General features: G+C 32.3%; 1 protein-coding gene across 1 annotated transcript in view; it reads left to right on the top strand.

The window, feature by feature from the left end:
- Nucleotides 1–18,271: 18,271 nt before the first annotated feature.
- The window catches only part of LOC143196378 (cell adhesion molecule DSCAML1), a 136,143-nt gene continuing 131,047 nt past the window's right edge, over nucleotides 18,272–23,367 (top strand). Inside the window, exons 1-2 of the mRNA XM_076404041.1 lie at nucleotides 18,272–18,302; nucleotides 18,449–18,627. Of these exons, the coding sequence (XP_076260156.1) occupies nucleotides 18,272–18,302; nucleotides 18,449–18,627 (210 nt within the window). The remainder of the gene's footprint in view (nucleotides 18,303–18,448; nucleotides 18,628–23,367) is intronic.

The following is a 23,367-nucleotide window of genomic DNA, read 5'->3' as shown; positions in this document are numbered from 1 at the left end:
AATATTTTGTAGTGCAATTTTAAAAAATCAATCAATAACATGTGGTATTCATGCTGGAAACACCATTGGTCCCTAGTCTTTTTTAAATGACCAAGGTGTTGATGTTACTGTTACTGCTGGACGGTACCAAGATATGATTCGAAATTTTCTTGTACATGAAATGGAAGAGCAAGGACTAGAGGACAGTGGTTTCAGCAAGATGGGACCACAGTACATACAGCTCGTTTAACAATTCAATTATTGAATGACGTTTTACCACGAAGACTAATTTCGCGATGTGGCGATAAAGCGCTGGTCATGCAGATCGCCTCGGCCTCCGGATTTAACAGCACCAGAGTTTTTCTTATAAGATTTTTTAAAATCAAAAGTTTATGTGAATAAGCCTAAAAGATTCAACATCTTAAAGACAATATTCGTCACGTAATTGAAGAAATTTACCCTCAGAGCCGAAACTTATAAAGTTATATATAATTTTTCAATAATTACGATAAGAAAAAGTAAAGACCAAATAAACTTTTTATGAAAACCAAACTTGCTTATTTTTTCTTTGAGCAAAGTTATAGGCAATCAAAATACTAACGGGTATTTTGATCCACGTTGCACATCAAAGAGTATTAGAGAGAAAACTACTTAATAGGGGTCTCTCTCGGTAATATCTACCTATCTAAATTTATCTATAAAATATAATATAAAAATAAATAACACCATATATTTCATTCATACATAATCCAGTCAACTTTGAATTTTTATATTATCAACATTTTACTTACGTCTTCATAAGAAAATGATGCTTCATTTTTTTACTATCTGTGTATCTGGATACACAGCACTTTCTAGATGGACGATGCATTAAAAATGTAATATACTTTTCCATAAAATATACTAAAAATGGTACCCCAAAACAAATAAACAACAAACACATCATATATACAAAATGAACCAATCAAATGCTTTCGTCTAATAGCCACGACGGCCACATGGCGAATTTCAAAGTAGTGACATCTAGATATTAGACGGCGCGAAATATTTCTTAAAAATTGTTTATAAAGTTAAATCTGCGTAAAATAATCAATACATGAATTTCCTTTATGATAATGTATTTCAAAATATGTGTAATTTTTAGGATATGATAAAAATTATCTATTAACTTGTGTATTATATTAAAGCTCAATAGATATTAAATTATTGAGTATGTTTAGTAATTAGGATGTTCTCACCATATTACGTAAATTTTAAATCATGGTAGAAAGTGGTTTCATTAGAGAGTAGGTATTAATTAAGATAATTAATAATGGAATACCTAAAAAGAAACTTAATCGTTGATAAAATATTTGGAAAATTTCACAAACGTTCCATAAAAATTAAAATAATTCACTAACTGAATTTCTACATCTGTAATTGAAAAGATATTTATGAAACAATTTACTGGTACCTTGATAAATCATAAATCTGATTCAAATTTTCAAAATCAGTATTATAATTTTAGAAATTTATTTAGTTAGATTTATTTTTATTATTTAATTAGAAACCAATAGAAATATTCTGCGCAAACACATTAATTCTTTTTGCCTAATATAATAAATTAATTATTTTACTTTATTACTAATTATTATACTTGACTATTAAATCATATTAGAGGTCGTCATTCAAATAATATAACCTCCAGTTATATTTGTTACTACTTTGTAAAATACCTAAAAAACAACGAGCAAGCCTTCTATATTAAATAATGTATGCATAAATAGAGCCGTATATTTCTTCACTATCATTAAGTGAATACATGACGGATGATTAACGTCTAATTAGTGTTACCAATGTTCAAAGAAAATCAAAAAGCAGTTAATGGTCCACAATTAGAATTTTTGATACATGGTAATTGCTTTCTTATTGTTACATTTGCAGGTGGATCAGAAACACATGATTTATTATTTATTTAGTTAGAAGTCAACAAAAATATTAGGCATATAATTGATTATATGAAATAATTGATTTTAATGTTTTTTTTTGTATTTGTAAAACTTTATCGTGAAAAACTGATACCATGAATTGTATTCAAAGTATTGTCCAGCGATAGCCTACTGCTTTATCCCATTCTTCGTTAATTTACGGATTCCATCTCGAAATAACGATGTATCTTTTGAGGCTATCCACGAATCCACCAACGATTTTTTGATATCTTCATGCCAACTGAAACGCTGCTCAGACAGGTCACGAATATGTCTTAATGAATAGTAATCAGAAGGAGGAATGCTGGAGAATACGATGCTTGGGATAGCACTTCCCATTTTAAGCTTTAAAAAAATGTTTTCGCCGTTTTTGCAACATGTGGTCGAGAGTTGTTATACTTAAGAATAACATTGTCTTTTCTGTATTTTGGATATTTTTCGCGCAATGTTTGGTTTAAATGCATAAATTATAGTCGATACCGATAGCCATTGATGGTTTCATCGAGTGATTCCTTCAAATATTCATCTTCCATCTTTTTTCTGTCCAGAACGATCATTGTGTTCGGCATCATTAAGCACTATTTTAAAATTTCGAAACCAATAAGCTTCGCACATCACTTGATGATATTTAGTCACCTTTTTCCTGAAATTGGACTATAAAAGGAAAACCAAATGGTATTTACTCGGCATAAATTAACTTTCATTAATATTTTCAACGCATTTATAAAATATTTTGTTCACACTTCATACTTCAACTTCACAAACTTTTCCAATCACCAACTAAATGACAGGTACTGTAAAGTAAAGCCTGTCATTGACCCCTCAATAAGAAATTCGTTACTAATGTACTCGAAGTGATTTAATACAAAGTAAGGCCATCTATTGTAAACCCTTTAAAATTAACCTATAGGCCTACCGAAGACCAACAACATTATTTAGTTATCAATTTTAAATTGTTAGAGCAAGTTAATTATCTCGTTATGCACTTCGATCGACGCGCAACCTAGAAGAAGCACATACTCTATAAACGAAAACAACTTCAACTGAAATTATATCAAATGTATTGGCTCATCGGGCGCAAATCCAAGTTATCATTACATAACAAGGTATTGCTGTATGAGTCTATACTCAAGCCCATTTGGGCATATGGAATCCAACTATGGGGTACCGCTAGCAAATCGAATATATCCATCATTCAACGGTTCCAAAATAAGGTGTTGCGTGCCATTGTTGATGCTCCGTACTATATTTCAAATAAAGTGATACAACGCGATATTCCTCTAGAACCTATAACGAGTGTAATTCAACGTGTTTGTGTGAAGTACTTCGAAAGAGTGTCAGTGAATCCCAATGTACTCGCTAATCAGCTAAATATGCGACGTGATAGTGAAATGCGTAGACTAAAACGTTTAACACCACCTAATCGGATTACTGGATATATGTAGACTTTAGAATAAGCTTTAGAATAAGACTAATTAATTAAGATAATATTTTATACAGAAGATCGCTTAATGAAGTGATTTTCTGCATGCCATATAAATATAATATAGACATAAGAAATACTTATTGCCTATAGGGCAGATTGTGGAATCACAAAGAGTAAAAAAATATTTAAATGACGATCAACATGTATGGTAATAAAATTTTGTGGTGACAAATTATATCATATGTAGACTGTTTCTAAAAAAACTAACCAAAAGTGTTATTCTCAAACAAGTAAAACAGGGCTAATTATTTGTTAAACTAAGACACAAATGTAAATTAATCATAATAAATTAATAAAAATCAATATTCCCAGTTTTGCTCAGGCATATGGGATTTCAAATAAAACATATGGATAATTTACCCCGCAGAATAGGTCGAATCATCGAGGATATTCATGAAATCCGTTATGTCATTCGATATTTTTACTATTGAATAGCGCTTGCGTTATCACTGCAAATTATCCCTATTTATTTCGGCTCAATACATAATTTCGTCCCGATGGCGAATATTAATTATGACAATTTATACTAACAATTCGAAAAATTAATTAATCGATTTTGCGAACGTGTATAACTGATTCGTATATATATGAATAAAATAATATACTTTACGTTTATTTATTTATTTCATCCAATTTTACATCAAGGGTGTATGATATAACGTCACTAGTACTCGTAAATTATGTTTATCAAAAAATAAAATAAAATAACAACTTAACTAAATGACTAAATGACTCGGTGAACTTTGTATGGCTTATATCGATTTGAATTTTCTGCGACAGTAACAATATCCACTTCGTCGATTGTCGGTGAATTAAACCTCTTGGTGGACTTTGATGCCATCTAATACGATTTTGAAACGTTTGACTAAATCATTATTCTGATGAAGAAATATTTTACAGTCAGCGAAGTTATTTTGTACATACGTCATCTATGTTTGTGACGCAAAAACGTCGCAATGACGCCCTATCAACTCTGAGTTTTAGTTCAGTTTGACGTTTGACTTGACCGACAACAAAATTCTAATCCAATTAAAATAATTACCCAGAAATAATGTTTTCAAATATAACTTATTTTAACATTGTAGTAAATCTAAAGCATAACCCAGGGTCTCTCTCGCCCGCAAAACAATCATATCCCGAACCTGGTCATTCTAGTAAATAAAAAAAGTGTATATAGTAGAATATGAAATACGTGTAGTAGATAGCTTAAATAATTTATTTATTTATTTTTATTTAGTTATTACAACGATTATAATGTACATATTTTATTTTAAAACGTTTTTTTTTAATTGTATTAAAAAACTAAGTTTACTTTTAATGAGTTCCTTATTTATTTTATGAAGTCGGTTCAATTTTTTTGTTAAAAATATTTTTTAAACTTCAACTACCTTTTAATTAAGTAATTAAATGACGCTTCCTTTATTAAGTATTTTAATCAAGTTTATATCCAATGGTCAAAATCATAAGATATATATATTATTTTACTACACCAAGACCGTCAAAGAGCATCTTAGAAAACAATAACTAGAAGATCTATATTCAGTAATATATAAATGGCATTCAAACGTTATAATAAACATTAAATAAATACGAATCCAGAGAATAAAAATGTTGTCGGGCTCCATCTGAACTTTCTATTTCGCAGTTTGATCTTTATAATCATAACTTTCATCAGAGCGTTTATCGTTCGCACAAAAAAAGGTCATCTTTTCATTGTTAGGCATAAAAATGATTCAGCACGATGGTTCATGTGGTTTAAAAGCTTTTAACTATTACGAATACAAATCTGATCAAACCGAATTATACCCAAAAAGGAAAGAAATAGGTTACCAGTCATTGAGATCTGTGTTCGTACTCGGTATATTTTCAGATTTTCTTGATTTTCTTTAAAACACAAACGAAATTCTTTAAATTACCAACGGAGGGATAGAGAAGACTCAGCTGACAAACAAAACAGTTTTATACCAAGAGAGTATTTTCCCTGAAAGGATTTAAACATTATTTCGTAGTCAATTGAATCGAAGTACGTTTGTGTGTTATTAGTATGCGCAACGCAAATTCGGCTAACTCTTTTCGGATTTTATACACGCTGTATGGTGAGATGTTGTCTTGTCGAAGGTCGATACGGGTTAAATCGTTTGGGAGATGGAGGTGTCGATGAATACTAAAAAAAGTCGGCGTTGGCCTTAGACCTTCGATTGGTTTTGCCTCACGTCAGGATTCTGCTATGTTTCTTGTTGTAGTTTCTGGATTAAGATGTGTAAGGTATTTTTTTATTGGATTAAAACTCTACCTTAATTACTTTAAAGGAGTGACGTTCAACCAGGCTTTAAAATATAAGTATCACATCAATTATTATTGGCGTAATTGATACATTTCTGTGTTAAAATCTAGCACCACTGTACTTAAATAATACGAGGCCAGTTTCAAGTCATTAACTTTTTAAATTTCCCGCGCGGTAACCTTATGTGCAACACTGCCATCTCCAATTACCATCAGTAGACTACTGTGAGATTAGTTACATTAATTAGTTCATGTTTGACAACATGCACTAACTAACAGACCCTCAATTTTTAACAAAAATAGAAAATAGTGAATTACGGGTTCATGATCGTCAATGAAATTGGGTCGTTATTGCTAGAAATTATCGATTAAATACATGGAGTGATACTGGACCAAAGTCGTTCTAATGTAAATACAAGACAGAAAACAAAACAACCTGTAGTCCTGAATTGCTTTTGTTAATATTAATATTTTGTTAATATTAATAGTTATATATATATATATATATATATATATATATATATATATATATATATATATATATTATTTAATTAATACGTTACTAGTCGTTTCCGTTTAACATACAATTTGTCTTTATGCTAACTAAATCTAGGTATATAACTAGGAGAACCCATCGGCACTAACTCAGTCTCTGGTGAAATAATATTTATACATGTCACTGCTAAATTTTTTAATATATGCAACTCACTGTACAACACTACACAAGATCAGATGGTTTGATTCTTTTGAGTCTGTGTCCTGTCCTGCTGGTATCCAAAAGTTGCAATATTTCAATATTAGTATGAGAATGGTGTCTTTCCTCATGCCCCCTTGCAATTCTCTTGATTTATTGACTGACTGTGGGTATCTGAAGGTCTCGATGTAGGTAATCAGTCCTAAAGTATTTGGGTTCACCCACAATACCGCTCAGGACTTTGTTTTGAAAAATTTGTATTTTATTAATGTTACTCTTTGTAGAACAACCCCTTAATTGAACTCCGTATGTCCATATAGGTTTCAATATTTGCTTATGTATTAGCAATTTATTATGTACTGATAATTGTGATTTTCTTCCAATTAGCCAGTACATTTTCCCATATTTCAATTCCAGTTCTTATCTTTTCTTCTTTATACGTTCCTTCCAGCGAAGTTTTGCATCGAGATTAATTCACGAGATATTTAGCGTTGTTGCTATATGGAATGATAGTGTTATTTAATGTTATTGGTGCTTGTACGGTCTGCTTATAGGTGAACTGCACATCTACAGATTTACTTTCATTAATTCTTATTTTCCAAGCTTGTGTCCAATTATTTATATTGTCACTTGCCTATTGTAATTTTAGTCAGGCTTCTTCACTATTGTCTCCGACTGCTATAATCGCAGTATCATCAGCAAATGTAGCCATCGTGATAATTTCCAATTGTGGTATATCACAAGTGTAAAGTAGATAAAGCATTGGTCCCAGTACACTTCCTTGTGGTACACCTGCTTTAGCTTTTTTATTGTAGAGTAAGCTTCTTCTTGCTTGACTCTAAACATTCTGGTTGTAATGTATGATTTTAATAGCTCGGTGTGTTGTTTTGGTAGCATTTTCTGTAGTTTATGAACAAGGCCTTCATGCCAAACCTTATCGAAGGCTTGTGCTACATCTAAGAATATAGCTGCGCATACTTTTTGACTTTCGTAGGCTTTTTCAATAACATCTGTTGTTCTGTGGACCTGGTCCATTGTTGAATGTTTGTTAATAAACCCAAACTGGTGTGTTGGTATTAGGTTTTTTCTCTCTATGATCGGTTTTATTCTTTTCAACAGGAATATAATTATATATGAAACTTACGATTGCCGACATTATTCGAGTAGCATAGTCGTACTGTTTCGATAGACCCGGCTTCAATCCCGCGGGGAATGGATCTACTTTATGTAACTGTAATTGTAGTTTCTCTAGGCAATAATGTAAAATCCGAGAAGGAATAAATATCCCAGTTACGCCAGTAACCAGACCGGATGAGACCGGATGTCCTCTAATATGATGTCTAAGTTGGTTACTCGCTAAAAGGTAGGCAGAGTACCAAGGATCTTGGTTCAAACTCCACATTAAGCAATAGATTTGCAATGCGCCAAAATATATTGGTAGGGAAAAACAATTTCAGAGTTTCCGATATGATATAAAGGTGTGGTGTAGTCACTGTATCAAGATGGCCGGCGTTCATATAGGGTTAGTTAACCATTTACAAAACACTGGGTACCAGAAAAGATCGATATTTGGGCAGTAATCAAATGTACTGTTAAATACCTTTGAGTGAATGTATAAATAATATTAATTAATAAAAAAATAAATAGAAAGAATTATAAATAGAATTATTAATTATTGAATTTAAATGCGAGAAATAGTAAGTCAATTTTATATAATTTTTGGAATATAAAAGTAATTCCTATCATCATTTCAGGTGAGATTCAAGTAAAAAATAATATTTTATATATGCTATAGGCATCAACTATTGATACTATTATAAGATGAATAGTGGAAAAGATAACGGATCTATCTATAATAAAAAAAAGACTTTTTAATAAATCATATAAAATAATTCTGAACGAATATACGTATAATATATTGCGGATAATACCTTTCATGTTAGGCACAATAAATGGAAAATAAATTTTACATATTCTGCATTTATTGAGCGTAAATTCGCATGTATGTTTTTTTTATTATTATTCGCCAGCAAAAAAACGGATAACCTAATCTGTATTTATATACATCCTATAAGTATAGGCTTCATATACGTATCCCATTTATTTTTACATTTTAGCTGTTGAAAAATGGGCGACGATTTAACTGTTTCGAGTATTATCTACAATTATTTTTCGTTAGAATTTAGTTTCAGAACTATGAAATATCGGTTGTTTTTTTTTATCTCTTCATTGTTTTTAAAATAATAAAATGATATATATTTATACTTTTTCGGTCTATCTTATTAATCCCGAGTTTATTAAACATTTGACATTAGTGAGCCTAACTTCATAACATTCCTTTGTTTGCATCATATTGAGAAAATATTGCAAATTTTATATTATGTTTAACAATAGATAATTCAATTTGTTCAATTTCAGATAATATCAGTTTTGTTTAGTTTGATAAATTATTCGTGATAACATTCCACCATATATACAGAATAATCTTTTTTTGTACTAACACAGTGTATTATATTCTGGGATTCTTGCACACAATTTCTCATGTTTGGAATCCAGTTGGATTGTAAAACTGCACTTTTCATGATCCGTTCCATTTTTCTACGAAAAGTCGTGTTTCCAACTACATTTTGAGTTTTTCATTTTCCCATATCGTTTAAATAATACGTATATAGCTGTTTATGCGACTATTAGTTGATCTGAAAGGTTTTGGGTCCTTGTAATTACGTTGAACTTGTAATTTCGTACCAAACCAATAATACAAACCAATTAATTTATTTCTTGACTTTAACTGAGGGTAAAAGGGTAAAAATAAGAAGGCGTAAACCACCTTCAATGTATTTTGTGAATTAAATTGAATGAATGACTTTCTGGCTCGAATAAAAGACAAGCAGCTTTATTTAACAGAAATAGTGCTTCTTGTTTTGATAAATTCCCTAAAGAATGTTGAATGAAATAAACAGAAAAATAATAATCAGTTGAAATACAACAGCCTTTCTAAGTTTTCCATTTTACTAAATTCCTGAATGAAAAATGAACATTTATCTGACGAACTTAGTCCCTTGGCTTCCCTATTTTTTAATTTGTAGTTTCTCTTAACATTGTTCAACTCACTCACTTAATTTTTACGAACATTAAACTTTTTTAAACGATCTTTAGTCTCCCATTCGCTTCTAGTACATCATTATCGACTAGCTAAACTCTTAGCCCGCACGGCTATCCGCTGGGTCTACTATTTCTTGGTATGGTTTGCTGACTAAGGAATGGGGTAACAGAAACACTCTAGTTGTAGATAAATCAGGAAACGTGTAGATTTTAGCGCAAAAACTTTCAATGTACATAAAATTTATTTTATTTTAATGAAAAGACTGGAGACCTGCAACGACTGTATGGACTGTACTGAACCATTCAATTCTATTCTAAAAAAAAAGAAACCGTTAGTTCTAAACATTTTATTCAACACATCTCAAATCCAGATATAAGTATATCGTTTTTTTTTTGTAACTGATACTATCAGGACAGTCTTAGTTAAAGCCTTGTGTATAACACCTCTAAGGATATACATGCTCGTTTTCCCGCCTGGAACTGCTTAGAATTGTGGAAACATTATTTTGAGTGTCAATTGTACCTTCGTCCAGCAGTTTGTCTTTGATGACCTGCTGTATTATACCCCTTTTACCCAAATTTTTAATATAATATTTTTTATATTTTAGAGTCTCCTTTTTACCAACTAGGGTTTATTTAGACTGGACCTACTTCTGAACGTAAGCTTCGAACCACGATCCTCGATAATAAGCCTGCCGACTGGCGAGTGAACAACTTAGAAATCGACCCAAAGAGTATCCGGTCTTACCCAGCCTTTTTACTGACATGATTTGTTACATGAACTGTTATTACATAAACTGCGATGTTTTTTCCCAAAATTTATTTAACTATGCCGAAATGTGGTTCGAGTAATTGAGAAATAATTGTCAATGTATGCTAAATAACTATTGTACAAACAATATTGTCAATTCGGTTCTATTTTATTATAAATGACACCATTCTCATTATAACACATGAACATTTCATTCTTCACAGCCTAACAAAAACCAAATTGTTTTTTATTCAAATTGCATGGCCATGTTAAATAAATACAATAACCGTATTAAATGATAAAAAATACACTTGGCCACTGTAAGAGCTATAACAGAAATGACATTGAAACAAAAAAATCTGAAAAGAATTTTAACACCAAACTCTTCCTTTCTTTCACCTCTCTCGTCTAATTCTTCTTGGATTTCGACCATTAGAAACTGGTTACTTAATAATTGACTGAATATCATACGAGGAAAGTGTCGAACTTTCCTTCTTTCGTTTCCTCCTTTCTTTTACCTCTCTCGTCTTATTCTTCTTGGATTTCCACCATTCGAAACTGGTTACTTAATTTTTGACTGAATATCATACGAGAAAAGTGTCGAACTTTCCTTCTTTCGTTTCTTCCTTTCTTTTACCTCTCTCGTCTTATTCTTCTTGGATTTCCATCATTAGAAACTGGTTACTTAATTTTTGACTGAATATCATACGAGAAAAGTATCGAACTTTCCTTCTTTCGTTTCTTCCTTTCTTTTACCTCTCTCGTCTTATTCTTCTTCGATTTCCACCATTAGAAACTGGTTACTTAATTTTTGACTGAATATCATACGAGCAAAGTGTCGAACTTTCCTTCTTTCGTTTCTTCCTCTCTCGTCTTATTCTTCTTGGATTTCCACCATTAGAAACTGGTTACTTAATTTTTGACTGAATATCATACGAGGAAAGTGTCGAAGTTTCCGTCTTTCGTTTCTTCCTTTCTTTTACCTCTCTCGTCTTATTCTTCTTGGATTTCCACCATTAGAAACTGGTTACTTAATTTTTGACTGAATATCATACCAGAAAAGTGTCGAACTTTCCTTCTTTCGTTTCTTCCTTTCTTTTACCTCTCTCGTTTTATTCTTCTTGGATTTCCACCATTAGAAACTGGTTACTTAATTTTTGCCTGAATATCATACGAGAAAAGTGTCGAACTTTCCTTCTTTCGGTTCTTCCTTTCTTTTACCTCTCTCGTCTTATTCTTCTTGGATTTCCACCATTACAAAACTGGTTACTTAATTTTTGACTGAATATCATATCGAGGAAAGTGACGAACGTTAAACTACTATTGGTGCCGCAGGACCAAATCTTACCACAATTGAACAAACCGGTCTATTTTGCTTTTTGATTTTTTCACGAACCTTTTATTGAACAGACATATTCAAACCATTGTAATCTGGGTCTCTGGATTTGATCCTGAATGGCACGTCGATTATAGCATCTTAAACGAGTGACATTTTTAATACAATCTCGTAGGAAAAAATATGGCAAATTGCAGTGTCATTTATCTGGATTATACAGAAAACGTTTATAATATGTTTATTTATGTAATTTCTTTTCTGCGACAAAGGACAGAAGACAATACAAAAACCAAAAAACATTCTACCATCCAATCAATTTTAAACGTCTCTCCTTCACATATACTCATATATAGTAATAATTTAATATTACGTTACGTTATTGCATAGCAAAGTATTCCCGACAAAGTCGGAACGCATAACTCAATCTTTTCCATTTTTCCGCGATTTATTTTGCGCTCGAGCAAATTTCGCCTGCGAGACACCCATGAAAATTTTAAGAGTCTACTTATGAAAGTAATACCTGACACTTCCGTAGCATAAGACGGTAAAAAAGTGCTAGTTTAATATTATAAATGATTTATGAGGTGCACTTTTAGAGTTGAAGAGAGCGAGAGAGAGAGAGAGAGAGAGAGAGATGGTTTTTAAAGTTTTCGGCGAGCGTTGTTGTCGACGTGCTCCTCGATGGTGTGTATTCTTGTGGGAATTCCTGTGCAGCTATTAATTTATCTCGGTCGTTACTACTACATGTACACTTGCCTTTGCTTCAATTATTAAAAGTAACAATGAGCACGTTTTTTATACCGTAAAGTTTTTTTTTCTTTAATAAATTGAAACCTTATTTATTATTTAAAATCGCGAACAATACTGTTTTGATAAAGTATTGGCCAGAGTGTATTATATAGAGGTTTAACTTGAGTAGGCTATACCGAGATCATTGTAATAACTTTTATGTATTTACTCACTGTAGAGGATATTTATATCACGGAAATACTTCACGACAGAAGGTGTAAGTTTTTCGCCTGATAAAAACCGTTTTCCATTAAAGAATTTTGAATTGTAATCGTCAGGGATAACTAAATCTGTCAAATAAACAGAATATTGAAATAATAGGATATAAGGGCCGGCTTGGTGGCGCAGTGGTAAAGGCGATAGGACGGTCCTCTTACTGTTGCCATATCCGTGGGTTCGAATCCTGCTGTTTGTGATTGTCCTTGGCAAGAGTGCAAAATCCGACAAGGAAAATGATCCCAGTCACGCCAGTAACCAGACTGGGTAAGACCGCATGTCTTCTGGGATGATTTCTAAGTTGGTCCCTCGCTAGTCGGTAGGTTAATGCCGAGGACCGTGGTTCGAAGCTCACGTTAAACTGTAGGTCCAGTCCAGATAAACGCCAGTTGGTGGCGACTTTAAAATATATTTAAAAAAAAAGATATACGATTTTGTAATTTATAATACACTATTGAATGAACTTATTGGACAATAAGTAATATATCAATTATTTTGGGTAATATTTATATATCAATTTAAACCAACCAAATATAAGTAAAGTCAATAGTAACAAAAAGTTGCCGATTAAAAATTTATACGAAAAGTTTTAATATAAAATATTGCTGGCATGGTGTCGCAGTGGTAAAGGCGATAGGACGGTCCTCCTGCTGTTGCCATATCCGTGGGTTCGAATCCTGCTGTTTGTGATTGTCCTTGGCAAGAGTGCAAAATCCAACAAGGATAATGATCCAAGTCACGCCAGTAACCAGGCTGGGTAAGACCGGATGTCTTCTGGGATGATTTCTAAATTGGTCCCTCGCTAGTCGGTAGGTTAATGCCGAGGACCGTGGTTCGAAGCTCACGTTAAACTGTAAGTCCAGTCCAGCTAAACTCCTAGTTGGTAAAAGGAGACTTTAAAATATATATAAGAAAAACAATATATTTTGTAATAAAATATGGCGTATTCGCTTTAGGATTTTAGCTTCTCAAGTACCAAATTGTGAACCGCAAATTGTAAAACTACTTTTTTACTCATTTTTAGTCCCGATTTCATCTAAAAATTCTTTAATATTCTTAACGGGCATCAGTCTGGTAGTCTGGGGGGAATTTCATTACGTTCTTTGGCTGATGCCGTCGCTGTCACGGTTGTGTTGTCTGGTGGTGTCGGTTTTTTATTTAATTTAAATTCGTCCAATTTTTTGTGGTTGGTATACAATATAATATATGGATTTGATCTACATTTCCACTGACATGCAATTTATTTTATTACTTAAAGTTTGTGAGGCGGTTCTTTGTTAATGTACGAATTAATTTCGCTTAGTTAAATGTATATAGCAAGCGTATATAGCTATGTACTGTGTTAATAATTATTTAGCTTTTGTATTAAGGGGCTTTTCTGTCGTTATAGAATAAATCTTTGTTATGATTTATTAAACTTTAATTATTTAAGAAAAATATATACCTCTTAAAGTACATAACAAAATGCATGCTGATGTAAAAGCTGAAATATTGTTGTTTTCACTATTTATGAGACAGTAAAGATACCTAGAACCACTGTCAAGTTAGAGATTGGCCAAAAAGAGCTGATTAGTTTGTGTTAAATCAAACATTAAATATGAACCTTTTATTCCACAAGAATATGTGATTCTACCACCCTTACATATAAAACCGGGTTTAATGAAAAATGTTGGCAAGGCCATGTTTTTTCAACAGTTAAAATTTGACGAAAAAACCGCTTTATAAAGTTATAGAACAAAACAAATTGCCATGCAGTTAAAATAAGACTCATATATATCTAACAACATAAATATAACTAAAAGAATTAGAGGAATTAATGGTCCCCATCAAACTGATAACATGGACTGATAACATCATAGTAATCATCGGGTATTTTTGTTCTTTATAAGCTATATTGAATGACGGATAATGGCCATTTTGAAGTATATTAAGACAATAAAAACGATTGAAAAGTGAACGTTTATCGAGTTACAAGTAATTTTCCGGAAATATACTGCGGAAAAATATAATAAAACAGGCTGCGGGACCGGATCTCGTCGTTTTACGGTTTTGAAATCTGCTAAATCCCCATGAAATTGTTACATTTTATGTTGTTGCCGTCGACCGATGTCGGTTATTTACTGAAAAATGTTTTTCAAGCGGCCGAATCGCAGGTGCAGCTGATGTCGCTCCTGAACTGAATTTTTATCGGACTAGACGCGAAAACGCCCTGGAATTTTTACAACTCTACGATATATATTTAATTTGACAGTTTTTAAACAACTCGACAGATTGTCCAGTGATATAACACGAGATTTTTACGATAGATGTGTTTTACGTTAGATATTTGAGCAAAGAAAACTACTATTAACGTTTCAAATGGTAATAACTTCAAGTAATGCGCTTTCGCATTGAAGTTATCGTTTAAATTATGATTTTATGGGATCTATTATTTTGCATTATTTGATTATTTATATACCACTCTTCTCAGTCACTCCGAATTCCGCTTCAAAGTTATTTTATGGAATAGAAGTTTTGTCTTAAATCTATGGAATAGAACCAGAATTTTTGCAAAAGAAAAATTTACCTATTTTTATAAATTAGCTCCGTCCTTCGTTCTTTTCCGTTGGCAGGTTTTGTTATCACTTTGACATGAAAATTGTCTATTTCGGAGAAAAATATTTTTCAACAGATAACATGGAAAGAGCTGTTAAACGATCTTCAACCGTTAAAATTTTGGGAAAGGTTTTAATGCGCTTTACTGTTGAGAATCACCTTTCGGCCTTTGATGTTGTCACGGGAGTTGTTACTACTGTTTCTAATAATTGTCTAGTCTCCTTCAACGTGTCTCCTAGATTGTTTGCTATTAAACACGTTAGAAGAGGTAGTGTATAAACTAATTAATATCTTGTAATAATTTCTTGAATAAATAACTGACTTTATCAAAGTGTGGTTTAAATGTGGTATAAAGTGAGTTTATCATCAGATTTTCAATATTCTCAAGAGTATTTCGAAAAGAAATGAGAAGCCTCTACTAAATTAATTCTTTAAAATGAAATCGATCTTTTGCACAATTTATTACATCACGCATCTCTAACGCAGAATTCCTTAATGTATCGAGCATTGATGTATTTAGAATGTGTTTAGTCACATCAGATGCTTTCTTCTTCAAAATATATATAGCTTCAGATATTTATATCAAGATTATTATAATTTATATAATTATTCACATATTTAAAGATAAGTAGATAATATTTGGTTAATATATAATATATATTTATATAATACATGATATAATATAATACATAACATAATAAATAATATAATAGAGTGCTAATTTTACCGCCTCTTCAAATAACAACAGACCGCAATTGGTACTAAAGAAGCGCAATAATGTTCTAGTCTATTCAAAATATCAGTGAACATTGAATTATAATGTTAAAATAAATTGTACCTTATATCAATTTTGTTTCATTATCTTATTTGCATTAGAATGTTGTAACATATAAATGCTAAAATAAACTAAAAGTCAAAATTAAATTCGGAAACATTGTGACGAAAAGTTCACTGCTATTTTCAATAGACTATATATTCAAACTATACAGAATACATCTTAGACACCCTTCAAATCCAAAGCTCCACGGCTCTGTGGATTATAGATCCATCAGCTTTGATCACCATCAGTGATCTTTGGATAAATACTGGGTTGATACTGGCCACAATACTACGAGCACCGAAGGCGGTGAACGTAGTGGACGCCTAAAAGAGGTTGTTACCGACGAATACATTAAAAAAATCCACAAAATGATATTGAAGGACCGTAAATTGAAATTGAATAAAATAGCAGACATTCTAAAGATATACATGTGTACACTATATCATTCACGAATATTTGGGAATGGGAAATCTCTGTGCAAAGTGGGTGCCGCGCGAACTCACTTTTGACAAAAAACAACGACGAGTTGATGATTCGGAGCAGAGTTTGAATATGATCAAGCGTAATAAACCCAAGTTTTTACGTCGATATGTGACAATGGATGAAGCACGGCTCCATCATTTTACTCCGAAGTCCAATCGATAGTCATCCTTGTGGACTGCACACGATGAACATACTCCAAACCGTGGGAAAAAACAACCGTCGGCTGGCAAGGTTATGGCGTCTGTATTTTGGGATGCGCACGGAATAATTTTCATTGACTACCTTGAAAAAGGAAGGACCATTAACAGTGACTATTACATAGCGTTTTCGGACCGTTTGAAGGACGAAACCGCCGAAAAACGGTCACATTTGAAGAAAAAGAAAGTGCTGCCTTACCAAGACAATTCGCCGTGTCAAAAATCCATGAATTAAGCTACGAACTGCTTCCTCATCCATCGTATTCTCCATATCTAGCCCCCAGTAACTATTTCCTATTCTCAGATCTCAAAAAATGCTCGCTGAGAAGAAATTTTCCTTGAATGAAGAGGTGATCGACGAAACTGAGGCCTATTTCGAAGCAAAGGACAAATCGTACTACAAAATGGTATCCAACAGTTGGAGGGTCGCTATAGTCAGTGTATCACCTTTGAAGGGAATTATGTTGAATAAAAAAAAATAATTTTGCCAAAAAAATGTGTTTTATTATGTTAGGCCGGGAACTTTTCAATTGACTTGTGATATATAAATTTCGCAAAAAAAAAGAAAAATTCGATCTAGCAAATACTATAAAAATAATAGTTATTGTTATTCTAGTATATTTATTATTGTTTTTGTTTATTGTCAATTGTGGATTATACCGACATCTAACCTGTAGATTAAAACATTTTCAATTGGTACTTTAAACTTCTTCATATATTGTTTCAAATCGCATAAAGCGAACTATTAGTGATTTACAATAAAGAGCAATTAGCTTTGGTAACTCCGCACTACGTCCAATATTACTGTATTGCTTTCAATACGCCATATTGTCAAAGACGCTAAAAACTAATCTAGTAATAACGATCTATAAGCATTATGGCGACGTCGAATGTTGTGCCTTTAGTTATGGTTTGAATCCGACCAAAAAGCAAGCAAGCATATACATTTCTATTACTATACAGATCTATATCTGTTATCTAATAAATATAAACGCAATGGTATTCTATATTGATATATAAAAGACCATTATTTTGCATATAATTGAAGGCATTTTATTTTAAAGGCTTCTTTGACTATAACTAGCATATTACTTCAAGACAGTGTCACATTACAAGACAATAATACAAACATAGACAAAGGAACAAAAATATTCAGACTTGGTTTGAGGAACATCAGAATATAATAAAACATCTTACCTGGCCACCAAAACCGCCAAACCTCAATATAGTTTATTTCCTTTATTTCTGTATCATCATTGAAATTATTGGATGATGCTTTAGTAAAACAAAATGACACAGTATTTCGCTGGAAACTAGTCAGACGATCTACGAATCTATTCTGCGATGAATACTTAATAACTCTTTTACAAGCAAATGGTAGCTCTATTTGGTATATCTCAGGTATTAATAGTGTTTTACCCATCCCCTATAGTTAATGACTCAATGCAGTTTAGTACTATCATAACGTGACATAATTGTTATAGTGTCTCTCTTGCATACCATTGAAATGTTATTTCTGCCCCTTACATTTTTATAAATTATTTTGAAATAATTCTCAGTTACTTTTATCGCAATGCATAAACCTTCCTACGCTATTTATGAAGGTTATTGGCCAAGAAATCCGGCTCATTATAAATTATCTATAAAAAACCGAACCCAAACTTCATTTTCTTTGAAATTAATAAACGACTTTACTTAATCGCGGATATTTATCGGCATCGTTCTCACTCCTGCCACTCAATCTTTACAGAGCCCGTCGATGTGGACCTGGCAGATGGCGGCGACAACCTAAACGAACTGGGGGTCTCGTTCCCACCCCTGGAGGGTCCTCCAGTACACTTCGCCACCGAGAACAACACCGTGGTGACCGCTCAAACGGGGTCAACCGCTCTGGTGCCGTGCGTCATCAACAATATCGGAGACGGAACGGTAAGTAAACGTTTCCTATTACATCGTCCTCACGTATACATTATCTAGCTATCGTCTTTTATGAAACTCTTGTTCAATATAGCGTTTCATCTGAAATATCGGGCTCGTGCTCTTCTGATAAATTGCTAACAATTATTAAGTTGAAATAATGTAATACATCAGATTGTTTTTAAAAGAAAATTAATAGAGTTTTTCTTTAACTAATTCACAATAAGTTGTTCAATAAAATTTTAAGTCAATAGAAGGCTCGTTTTGATTATTGTTTCATTTACAATTCTTTTAACATGTCGGTGAAATTGTTATGCCATGGGATGAATTTACATAAGTTATTCTATGTTGATGATCTTTTTTCCAGGAATAGTCAGCTTCACACAGCTATAACAGTCTCAATCATTTAGTAGCTTGTAATAAACTACAAGTGATATGACGTTCACTATATACATAGCAAAAATTTATTGCTATGAATAGTCCGCTTCAGTATATATGCGGATGATTCTTTTGAGCAACCCCATGTCCTTTGTGCTTAAGATTGTTATACTAGATTAATTTTTCATTGCCTGTCGTAATACGCCAGAGAAAATCTTCTTTTTTGGCTGATAAAATTCTTCAATTAAATAATTTCGTTTTATAACCCCTTTCATACACTTTGAGCATTTATCACTACATGCAACTGTCTGGAACAGTTAATTCATCAACTGCTAAGTTCTCTGAAAGTTCTTTAAACCTTTGAATTCTAATTTCGCCCAATAGGTCGTACAATTCATTATTGTCAAACCTCTTTGGTGGCCGTTAATTGACATTGGTTTCAAATCAACACTTTTCTATCGTTAAAACATAAACCGACAATGAGATATGATGGAACAGGATCACCATAATTTTCTAGCAGCAGCAGGTTTTGGCAGCAGTTTTTTCCAAATGATATAACAAAAGTAATGTATGTTAAAAATGCGATATTGAGTTTGAGAAAGATATATTTATAGAAAATGCTTCAATCACTAACAGTGGAATGGAAACTCTTTTCAACTCTGTTACAAGAAAATTTAAAAAGTTTTTGGGTAGCGTTTCGTTACTATAGATTACAGTTGAGTTTCGCATTATCATAAATCATAACACGAAGCTAAGATATTGTGGCACTTTCGTGAGTACCAGCAATTACTAAGTTGCAAGAGGAAATGTGTTTGATGATTATGTCCGAACTGGCAAAATAATATGTTAATATTGTTATTGTGAGCTAATTCGTGAGGCTAGGCACGGTTTATACTCGGTTATATACACCTTACAACACCTAAACCCATGATAAATTTAGTCGAATACTTACTATTTGCTGCTACTTCCACTAAAGTTATGGTTATGTTTAAGCAAGTAATGAAATGTAACAAGGATGTTGGAGTTTAGATATTGATGGACTATGTTAGAAACAAGTTGTAGTAACTGTTTAGTAGTACAAGTGTAAGTAAGATTTATTTAAAGTCATATAATCGCATTTCTTTAACGGAGCGACTAAACTTATTCAACAAAGATATATAGTCTATCCATTGAAACATACAATGTACGTCATCAAAATCTGTGACGGTAGCACGTTACAATGTTGCCAATTAATTTTGTATTTTAGCTTAGAAAGTTTTCCGGATTGTCACTTCTAATTATTGTCATATTTTGAAGACGTCTGTAGATATTCGAGAGTCAGTGTCCAATTCCAACACAAATCGAATTTTATAGGTTGATTCGGTTGCAAGTTCCGACGCATCCAACAGCTTCCTATCTCTATTTAAGTAGGATCAAATGAGAAGGAAAAATCCGCTACGAGTTTAAAACAAATTTTGTATTTTTGAAACCATATTTGGCAGTATATTCGAAAACAGTTATGACGTGCATTGATTGTTTTATTGGAAAAGCTATACCTACTATATCACTACATAGTATAAAACAAAGTCGCCTTTTCTGTCCCTATATCCCTATGTGCGCTTAAATCTTTAAAACTACGCAACGGATTTTGACGCGGTTTTTTTCAATAGATAGAGTGATTCAAGAGGAAGGTTTATATGTATAATACATGCATAATATACTAAGGCAACATAGCTAATTTTAGAGGTTTCTAACGTGATGTCGTAAATTAACCTATTTTTTAGGCTTATTTAGCAATTAGCAAAAACGCTGCCTAACCCTACGAGTTAGATCAAATTAATGTACTACAGTATTGTACACCATAAAAAGGTCTACAAAAAAGTCCGGGATGGTATATGTTTATCTTTTAGGGATAACCCACATTAACCATTTTTATTGTTTACTTTTTACGTGAGAAAATGGCTTATTTACGAAGCTATTTTAAGCAATACGGCATTAATCCTTATCGAATTAAGTACCTTAAATACAGTGTGCAATTAATATAGATCAATATGGTTCCTTACAGCATGTAAATTAAACAAATATTTTCGGAGATATTATAAATTTAAAATTTGCGTTTAAAAATGTGTAATGTAATAAAAATTGTATGAATTTAGATATTTCAAAGATAGCAGGACATCTTCATAGTAAGTATAGGGGAAGAGGAATTGTTTTACTCCAAATTTAATGCGTGCAGGCCAAGGGCAGTAATTAATGAACCAAAAATACTGGATCGATTTTAATCATGTTTTCATTGAGTGACATAGGCATATATATTTTATGCCCGTGCAAAGTCGGAGCGGGCCGCTATGTTTTTATATACAACGTTCATATTTTTTCTGTAGTGTATTTAATTTAGTATCAGCATTGCACCCGTGCGAAGCCGGGGCGGGTCGCTAGTATATTAATATAACGCTAAAGCTATGACCTCTACTATATTTCATATTACTATGTATATATACCACAATGTTTTTACCCACTCTTTATTTGTCACTACAGCAAACAGTAGAAAAACAAATATAAACTATACTTAGTACCTGTGCTTCGTTATTAACAAATTATTTAATATTCCAAAAAGGTTTCATGGTTACTTCTGCCTCTGATTTCGGTTCATCTAATACTTTCCTAGTTAATATAGAGTTTAAAGGAATTAATTTAATTTTATTTCTTAAGGGATTTAAATTTGTTATGTCCAGTAATACTTATTAAATAAAGCCATATAACATTTCCTTTGTTCCTTCTTTACTGTATCTAGGATAGCATATTGCTGAAGTTAGCTTGTATCATATTTTATATTTTTACTTTCGAGATGGAATACATCTGCCTGGAAGATATCTGGAAAGATTCTAGCAAAAGAAGCTCATCGAAAAATGGCGACGAATGATAGGCGTTGAATGACTGCATTGGAAGGCAATTGTTATTGGGCGTAAGCCCTTAGCAATTTGAAAGGCCTTCCTTCACAGCGACGTTAAACCATATATACTTTTACTAACGCTGTAATAATTTCAAGCGATAAGAAGGGAATTTTTTTAGTATCTACTGTATAGATCGGACTTTCCCTGTCTGGCCACCATCAAGCTCATCTTCGAAAATTATTTGGCTCAGTTGTTCGTCAGAACTATAATTTTATCGCAAAAATAACAAAATGGCATTTGAAATTATTATTTAAAAATATTATATTTTCATCTGAAAAACCATGAGGTTTGAGGAGCTAACACTAATTTCCACTCGATCTCCAGATCCCTCTCGACAAAGTAAGTTATCGCTCAAACTTTCGCACTCTAATAAATATACAAAAAGTAAAAAAAACGTCTGTCCCGGACAGCTCCATCCAATAAAACACTTATTATTACGACTGGGCCGGGAAACTTTCCGAATGGTCCTCGTAAAGATCTTTTCCATTACAAAAATTACGCAATAAAATAGCGTGAAGATCCCCTCTCGATTTTATTTCATATATCTGACCTGTTTTACGCTACAATTTATCGCTGGGCGTTGACACAGACCGAGGATACATTTTGTCAATGAGGTCGACGTCGAATTATTTGTTTTTTTCTCTTTCCGTCTAGCTCCACATCGCGAAATTATACCTTCATCCTTTCTTAAAGTTCCAACAAATTACATTAATCAGGAATCATTCATTTATTTCGGCTATAATTAGATAATGCCAGCGAGAACAGATATATCGCGAATGAAGGGTGTAGAGAAAGGTAAAAGGAGAAAGGACAAGAATGAAAGGGTAAAAGTAAATGAGAGTATAAAAAATTGACCTTTATTTACTTCATTAAACTTAATGCGAATTACAAAAGATATTATATTTATTTTAGTTAATACTAATTAATCTCACATGTTTAGAAACTTTTCTAAAAAAAGAAAATATCAATATCGATCATAATATTATGGTAATTAAAATAAGACAATTTAATAATACATATTAATTAAAATATTCCTTCTTTTGTACTCTTTCTTTATATAAAGTTGATTTTATATAAAATTGACCATGTATATGTCTTAATGAGAGTAGGGTTTCTAAGCGCGTTTTTTTATGTAGTTGTATCCCCCTGGAGGCCTAATCCACCTAATTAACAATTGTATATCTGAGAAACGTATTTTACTTTCATTCGATAGTATATTTACTTTTTTCTTTAGTTTTTGTTTCCTTCAATGGTGTGTTTACTGGTCAAGTCATCTTGGCTTAACTGAATATTTTATTTCTTATGCTACTCTTTGTGTACACCATTCTTCATAAAATTAATCATTGAATTCTGTTTAATGCATTTAGCATATCCACAAAACTTTTTATATTATTACTTAGTATTCATTCTCTCCTCATACATTCTAACCTAATGCTCATGT

Source organism: Rhynchophorus ferrugineus, unplaced genomic scaffold (genome assembly GCF_030347505.1).
Source record: "Rhynchophorus ferrugineus isolate W39M unplaced genomic scaffold, kcgeb_rfMv2 rfM4, whole genome shotgun sequence".
In the NCBI taxonomy this organism is placed as follows: Eukaryota; Metazoa; Arthropoda; class Insecta; order Coleoptera; family Curculionidae; genus Rhynchophorus; species Rhynchophorus ferrugineus.
The sequence above is the reverse complement of the archived record's forward strand: the minus strand, read 5'-3'. Positions and strand labels throughout refer to the sequence as shown.